At 40.4% G+C, this 7,963-nt stretch overlaps 2 protein-coding genes across 2 annotated transcripts; one reads left to right on the top strand and one right to left on the bottom strand.

Annotated features, from left to right (window-relative positions):
- Positions 1-97: 97 nt before the first annotated feature.
- LOC147146991 (arrestin domain-containing protein 3-like) lies at positions 98-6,290 on the top strand. The gene is made up of 6 exons (XM_086029931.1): positions 98-428; positions 546-621; positions 705-852; positions 959-1,055; positions 2,462-2,718; positions 3,072-6,290. The coding sequence occupies exons 1-6, from the start codon at positions 185-187 to the stop codon at positions 3,282-3,284; spliced, it is 1,035 nt and encodes a 344-aa protein (XP_085886057.1). The 5' UTR covers positions 98-184; the 3' UTR covers positions 3,285-6,290.
- Positions 5,644-7,593, bottom strand: LOC147146992 (rheacalcin-2-like). Its single transcript, XM_086029936.1, has 7 exons — positions 7,549-7,593; positions 7,387-7,446; positions 7,256-7,280; positions 7,035-7,123; positions 6,809-6,946; positions 6,048-6,144; positions 5,644-5,896 (listed from the first exon to the last, which is right to left on the bottom strand). The coding sequence occupies exons 1-7, from the start codon at positions 7,558-7,560 to the stop codon at positions 5,817-5,819; spliced, it is 501 nt and encodes a 166-aa protein (XP_085886062.1). The 5' UTR covers positions 7,561-7,593; the 3' UTR covers positions 5,644-5,816.
- Between the last annotated feature and the right edge of the window lie 370 nt (positions 7,594-7,963).

A 7,963-nucleotide genomic window follows, 5' to 3' on the forward strand; every position in this document is an offset into this window, starting at 1 on the left:
TTGACCCAACCCACTACATTTAGTTCAAAATGTGAAAAAACCTGACTAACCGCAGCACGTCATACGCCTCAGCTGATGAAGTGATTAAGAACACAAACACATAAATACAGCGTGCAGTCTACAGAGCAGGTAAAGTTCATCTAGTTTGTAAACTTTAACTTAACATTGTGTACCTTTCGACAAAATGACCATCACTAATTTCTCGATTGAATATGACGCAATCAATCAACAAAACGTCTTCACAAACGGTGATACTGTCAGAGGACGAATTGTTGTGGAGGTGTTAAAAGAAACTCGAATCAAATCGCTGACGTTGATAGCAAAAGGAAAAGGAGAGGCCCATTCATCTAATGAAGACAGCAGTTTTAGTGTTTTTGAGAAATACTACACCATTAGACATCAAATGTTGGAAGAAGCAAGACAAGATGGTAATGTATGTTTTTTTTATTTGATATTGTTTCCCCCCTAGAGGCATTCTCCTGGTGCAATTCACTATAATATTTAATGTAAACCTCTATTAATAAAATAAAATGAATGACATACAGGTGAAATTCTTGACAGTACCAAAGTTATTGCTCAAGGAAGACACACATTTCCTTTTTCCTTCAAGATTCCAAACAGGTATTTGGTTATTCCTGTTTTGCCATTTTATGGCTTGACAAATTTTCCAGGTAATTTCTCTGTTCTTTTATTTTCCTCCACAGAGAAATACCATCATCCTTCAAATGCGCTCTGTGTAAAATTGTTCATAAGCTGAAGGCAGAGCTCAAACAGCCATTGAAGCTGCTAAAAAAGGCTGAAACCTACTTCAAATTTGTCTCCAAACCAACTCTAAATATTCCTCGACATATGGTAAGAATTTTATTTTATTTTATTTGATTTTTTTATAGATGCCGCAATGAAAGTTAACTATTTGCAACAAGCACGGACATGACTTAACAGAAAGTTGTTTTATCAGATGCCTTGGCATGGTTCCAATAAGACAAGTGTCAAATTCTTTGGCTCTGGAACAGTTACAATGGACGTTTACACTGACAGAATAGCATACAAGCAAGGTAAACGTACAATTTGTATGCATTTAAATTGATTTCATTCAACATTTCAGCTTTTGTTCCCCATTATTCACGTGTGGACCTGATACACAATTTAGAAGGTAACATTTTCTGTAACGAAACTCCGTATTTTAAGGGGAGCAAATACGTATGTCATAAGACTTAATATTTGGTCGAAAATCCTTTGCTTGTAATAACTGCATCATGCCTATCATCCGCTGACATCAAACTGTCTCAAATCCAAGAGAGTAAAGTCATCACATGATCAACAATTGTGGTTTGGTTTAAAGTTCCTGTAAAGTGAAAATACGTGTCTGTTCTAAATTTGACGCCACAGAGAACAGTGTTGTTCAAAACCTTGCCAAGTCTGAGTAATTAAAAAAATTCTCTTCTCTCTGCTCTTAAACACTGTGGACGTGGCCGCTTCAACATGCTGAATGCTGAATGCCCCACTCGACTGTCAATGCCAATCAAATGCCTAAACGGCTCAATTCTGATTTTTTTTTTTTTTGGTCTCTAAATCTGACCTACAGTATGTCACTTTCATATGGGATCCTAGATTGGATACGCATCAGATGTTTTGCAACGCGACCTCAGTGTGAATGAACGCATGTATCCGACCAATACGTCATCAAAAGGCAGGGGAGATCGCTTAGCCGGGAGATTGAAGTTGTTTTGTGTAACAGTATTTACTTTTAATTCGACTTCAATTTAATCCCACTTGAAACATTGTCAAGTCAAATTTATTTATATAGCCCTTAATCACAGGAAAGTCTCAAAGGGCTTCACATATGCACCAGATCATATACACGACATCCCCTGATCTTAACCCCCAGGAGGGCAAGGAAAAACTTAAAAAAAAACACCTGGGTGTGGTGATAGTAGTAATTCACCCACGCAGACGGTTTTATTTACTACCCGCGGCGATGACGTGATGTCAGATTTAGTAGACGCCTGGACCATATTGACTTTCGTAAACACTATGTGGTCTCTTCTTCTGCACATGCAGGTCACTTTGGGGACGCATTTGGTTCACACACCAGACAGATTGAGGTGGCAATTAATATGTCATGAACGATTACACAAAAACATCAGATTTCACCCAAAAATATGGATTGAGCACTAAGGCCTGACCTCCGTAGCAGTTCCTTTAATTATACGCCCATGGGAAAAAATTATTTAAATTAAGTTAAAGTAAATAAACCTTGACACAAACACAATAGCTGTAGTAGCTACCTAGTCCCTTGTAAAATTACAATTTAGCCCTGCGGTGTGTATTTTAACCATCAGATATGAAGGGTGAAGTCATTATAATTATTTCCCTGTGTGTAAAGCACCAGTTAATTCTCAGCAAACCGTACTTCCCATCTTTTTAACCTTATAAACGTTTGCTTTTTTTCTCATCCTAGGCGAAACGCTCCGAGTCCGAGCTGAAATTGTAAACCATTCAACTCGTTCAGTGACACCAATATTTAAGTTCTACCTCAAGGAAAATTCCTTTGGAAATGGTCTGCAAAGTTTAGTTGTAAAAAAGATCTTTCAGATGGAGTCCAAGGCTGTTGCGTCCAGTAGCAAAGACACAGTGATGAAGGCAATCTCCATCCCTAGACGACTCCCACCCTCCATCTTGAACTGCTCCATTTTCAGGCTGGAGTATGAGCTCAAGGTAAACCACACAAGTTCAATGTTAGCATGAGGCAACTGCTCTTAAGTTTTTCATTTTTTATTTTCTGGTGTTAAATTATGTTTAGTGACCAAATAGATACAGTCAGGGCCAGCCCTAGCCAATGTCATGTAATAAGAAAATGTCGTTTCATATGCAGACGGGAACTCTGCGGCGGTAGCATTTGGCTAATTATCTTATGATCGATCATAGGTATTATGTTTTGAAACCTACGAGAATCCAGCAAATTAGAATGACCAAAACTACCAAATTCTTAAGTTTACAATGATAGAATAAAAATCTGTGTATGAACATTTTTCTTTCTGTCTGAAAATAAACAAGCACCATTTTGACAGGTCTATCTGGATATCAAGTACACAGTAGACGAGGGGGTCACAATTCCAGTTGTTGTCCTTCCTGATTTACAACAACAGCCAAGTCCAGCGCCGTTTGATGTCGAAGCGTCTGGGAACACCAACCACCCAAGCTTGAGTAACACACGCCAACAACGTGCAACACCCCAACCTTTGGACTCCCCTCCTTCTTACGAAACCTTGTTCCCTTCGTAGTGTGGTTCCGATGTAAATGGAAGTCGACCGTAAAAAAAAAATACCAATTAACAGCTGCAAGACAGCAAATAAGTGTAAGTAAAACCTGAGTCGTTAAAAGTAGTAGTAGTGTTAAAATTACAACTATACAGAAGGTTAAAAAACAACAACAAAACACCAGCTTGTTTGATTTCCCAGGCACCACTTCGTTCAAGGTGTGTTATACCTTATTGCCAGAGCTGGGCACTTGACCCTTCTTTGCTGGTCCGGCCACAACCTTGACCTGGGTACCGTTCCGGCCGCGACCCCCCGCCCTTATTCATAAAAATGATCATCCCCCGCCCCTTTCCGCCCTCTGGCCCCCCGCACCCCAAAAAAAAGTGTCTGTGATTGACGCCGCCGCGGGAGAGATGCTAACGGCATGTGAATCAATGCGGCAGTTGTCGCTCGCGCCGACACGGTAGTAGAAAGAAGCCTAAAAAGAAGCCTTTCACTGAGTAGGCTGAGATGAAATTTGGCCGCCTCACGACCACGTCAAACCCATGAGGGCCGATTAGTGGGCCGGACTAAAATCACTTCTGGCCATGCTTAGTCCAGCCATTTTTATAGAATTTGCCTGGGTTACTCCCTGTCTAACCTGAATATGTGCGCATGTCCAATCGGAATACGCCGATTGCACAGGACACTCTGCGCATGCTCAACCGCAAGGAATCTTGGTCTTTGTAGTACAGGAAGTACTTATATGTGCAGTGTTTGACGCACAACCAGTGTTGTTTTCGTCAACGATGACGATGACGAAAATATTTCTTTCCTTTCCTTTTTTTTTATGACGATAACGAGACAATGACGAGCTAAACGTGGCTCTTTGATGACGAAAACATGACGTGACGTACATGAATTTTCGGTGACGAGACAAGACAGGACGAAATTGTTGACGTGTGGTCTGTCAGACGTTCAAAATTTATGACATCCTTTCCTATTGTACACGTAATCTGTCTTTCAAAAAAATGCAATGCTGGTGCAACCTATCCTCGTTTGGCCACGCCCACTGCCAGGACAGCACGCGAGGCGCACGCAGGGCGCATGCGGCGCACACACCGCCAGACACACCGCTGGACACACCCACACAGCAAAACACGAACAGCTCCGCGGTCATTCGTCTTATTCATTTCTTTTTATTTCTTTTTTTGGAGCCCCAGTCTATCTATGTGATGTGCGCTGTTTCTACCCCTAGATGTCAGTAATGCCAAAGGCATTGAACTCAATGCGGCCATGACGTGAAGGACAGGAAAACAAATCAAGAAATACTTATTACGGGTTATCGTTATTATTATTATTATTATTATTATTATTATTATTATTAGAAGGCAAAGACCTTCATTATTATTATTAAGTCCGATTTATTTGGCGCTTTTCTGTACGTTGCTAAACGGACCAAAAACTCTCCCCAAAAGGCCTAGGAAGGCACAGCCCCAGCAGGTTACCAGAAAAAAAAAAAAAAGAAAAAGAAATGTATACGGGTTGAAAATAAGACATATGGAAAAGTTAATCCCGGCTGTAAACAAAGTGGCGTTTTGCAACGGTGGTGGGAATGAGCGACCGCATGCATACATATTAATTTTATTAAACACCGACGACATATCTCGATAATCGGCGCCTAACATCGACACTTTACGTAGACGTCTACCATAGACACTTAACATCGACATATAACATAGACACGTACCGTATCATCGATACATAACATAGACACTTATCATGGACGCATAACAAAGACACTTATCATCGACACATAACATATTTTTGGCACAAATGGAACCCCATATTTTTCTACCATGGACCGGTTGGTCCGTGTTGGTGTGTGTGTGCGAGTGTAGGTGTGTACGTGTTTGTGTGTGGGGTGTGTGTGTGTGTGTGTACAATAATAAACGTGAATCCACATATTTTTTTATTTCACCAAAATAGTGGGGCAGGGTTTGAAGTGGGCATGAGAAGATATGAATTTTGGTGAAGATTGTTTTGTTTTACTGAGCTGAAGTTTTTTTTGTTTTGTTTTTTTTCCAATGAAAATGTGCAATTATTAACAAATTGCAGCAAAATGATTGATATTTAAAAAGAATGCCAATTTCAATTTCCTGAGCAAAAATAAGTTTGTTGCTAAAAAATGGACCATCTTGTTAATACTCTTCCTTTACTAAGTACGTTTTAGGGTGAATTTGGATCACTATAGATCCTCATGACTTGAATATATACTTTTTGGTGAATTTTTGTTTGTTTGTGGTCTGCTGTGAGAAATTCCCATTCCAATAAAAACAAAAATATATATATGAAAAAACAAAGGTTGGAAAACACTCTTTGAACAAAAATGATTTGACTACGATGACACTCCAAAATGCTTTATTGCATAATTGACATTCGTAATCCCACTTCATCAAATGCATTTAACTGACGGCATTTAACAAATGACAATCAGCTCATTTGGGTTGAAGAAGTGAAGACTAGTGTGATAAGCCCAAAATGCATTTTTATGGATCATAATGGTTAGAGGTTGGGTCAGTGGTCGCATTTGTCGACATCTCTGGCACAAACAAATCTGTTGTTGTTAGAGCAGACATCAGTGTCCCAGAGTAGATCTAGAAGTAAACACAAAAGAGTGTGACAACAATGAAAATGTAATCAATGTGTGTAATGTCCCTCCTAATTATTTAAGCCATCAAACAAGCAGCAGTTCATTTGAAATCAAACATGCAGCTATTAATAAATGATAAGTAATATGCAATTCACCATCATCTTCAATCTCGACGCAATCTCCAGGAAATGTGTTATCGTTGAAGTTAGTGAAGCAAACATCTGAGCCATCAGTCCATAAGAAATCATCAACCTGCAAGACAGAAGAGCACATTTCACTGAGTGAAGGCAAAAGTGGAACGGGCGCTTGCTTGACCGTGCGTTCATGTGGCGCTCGGCCTTGTTGCAGCAAATTGGCCTTTGATGATGTTAAAACTTTAAATAAACATTTGACAAGTACTTTCGTATTGAATTTGTCGTGCTTTTAGATAGCATCGTTTGTGAGGTTAAAATGACCTTTTTTGCTTCAGTTATCAATGGCACAATTTATCCCAGTGATTTTTGACCAATGGCTAAATTTACCTCGCACTCGGGGCAAGTTGTGCCACAAAACCCCTTTTTTTTTCGAAAGCAATATTTCTCAAACAGTTTATTTAAGATCCAATGTGATTGCTGCATAAAAGGCACTTTCAGAAAAAAATTGGCACTACCTACTCCACGCTCCCCTACACGCCCGGTGTCTTGACCAAAGTCATTTTGGTGCCGATCAAAAAATATTCATCAATGGCGGGGAGTGGGGGACTAAGTGGATGACCCCCCTCAGGTGGTTACCCAGGGCTCCTGACCCATTGCCCTGTCCCCTCCCTTTGCAAGCCCATTGTGCACTATTGTACCTTAAACAACGTGGTTTTGCTCTGTTCAGGATTCAAACGGCAGGTTTACAACATTTTGCAGTTAATAATTATGAAATGTTTCACCCCTAATCCCCGGTGGAGTCCAATCCAGACGTCAGCAGTTGGGTCAGAAGTGCCTTTCAGAATCACTTGGAGAATCACGGCATATTCCAGACTACTGCTGAACGAGGCCAGGTTCCCACCTAGAATGTTGCAGACCCTCTACAAGAAGAAACATCCCATTAATAGATTTTTTTTGCGATAGGAGTTAGCTGGTTTAGCACAACTACCATGTGAAAGTCTTTTATACCTCTGCATCTATAAACGCTCTGCGGTAATCTTGAAAGAGGAAACAGCGACTGTTCAATTGAGTCCAACCTTCAGGACAGGATTTGTCCGCTAAACAATTGGTGTTGGAAGAAAACATGTTATGATGATTAAATCTGGTAGCAAATGCCAAATTAAAGTAATAGATTGCTGGTGGTGCTGTTGTTGTTTTTAAGTATCATTGAGAAACAGGCAGCGACAGACCTTTCTTTGTAGGACAGGTTTTACACTGTGAAGAAGAAAAGCATGTTAAAATCACACTGCAGAAAACGAACAGAAATGAATACATCCCCAAAAACGAAAACACAATTGCAAATGTGTTTCTTTTGACTTACTGCAGACACCAGTCCAATGACCCCACAAAGGAGGAAAAACAGGCGATGAACAAATGCCATCTGCGCAATGACAGAAAACTACTTTTAATATCAGAGTTACCCATATTCAAACGAAAACCTTGAAAAGGGCATAAAAGGTGATGTCAAGGTATGCAGTGTTACCTTTGCGGTCATGAGGCTTGATGCTGAGAATCAAGGAGGAGTCCTTTTATATCCACTTGTGGCAGCTCAGGATGGCTAACTGGTAACCATAAACAAAAGTCTCAGTAATTAGACCAATTAAAACAAACAAAACCATGCAAATGAGGGTGTTCAGAGAAGGGAGAGGCTACATTCCATCCTTCACCTTGTCCTTAACGTAACTTCAGCACACACCCAACCACACCAGACAATTTGATGTATGACACCAAAATTAATCATTTGCGAACGAAGTTTATCGTCCCGCCCGTGGAACAGTGGACCAGCTCTACACCGTCAGCAGGGTCCTCGAGGGTGCATGGGAGTTCGCTCAACCAGTCTACATGTGTTTTGTGGAAAAGGGGTTCCACCGTGTCCCTCGGGGAATTCTGTGGCGGGT

This window comes from Filicampus tigris, chromosome 5 (genome assembly GCF_054856515.1).
Source record: "Filicampus tigris isolate MCC_2025a chromosome 5, RoL_Ftig_1.0, whole genome shotgun sequence".
NCBI classification, from domain to species: domain Eukaryota; kingdom Metazoa; phylum Chordata; class Actinopteri; order Syngnathiformes; family Syngnathidae; genus Filicampus; species Filicampus tigris.

Excerpts from the sequence above, each read along its gene's own strand:
- LOC147146991 (XM_086029931.1), top strand. The coding sequence starts at position 185 with ATGACCATCACTAATTTCTCGATTGAATATGACGCAATCAATCAACAA. Across the intron at positions 429-545 it reads GGAAGAAGCAAGACAAGATG|GTGAAATTCTTGACAGTACC; the intron begins GTAATGTATGTT and ends AATGACATACAG. Across the intron at positions 1,056-2,461 it reads CAGAATAGCATACAAGCAAG|GCGAAACGCTCCGAGTCCGA; the intron begins GTAAACGTACAA and ends TTCTCATCCTAG.
- LOC147146992 (XM_086029936.1), bottom strand. Across the intron at positions 6,947-7,034 it reads GAGCGTTTATAGATGCAGAG|AGGGTCTGCAACATTCTAGG; the intron begins GTATAAAAGACT and ends TTCTTCTTGTAG. Across the intron at positions 5,897-6,047 it reads CGTCGAGATTGAAGATGATG|ATCTACTCTGGGACACTGAT; the intron begins GTGAATTGCATA and ends GTTTACTTCTAG.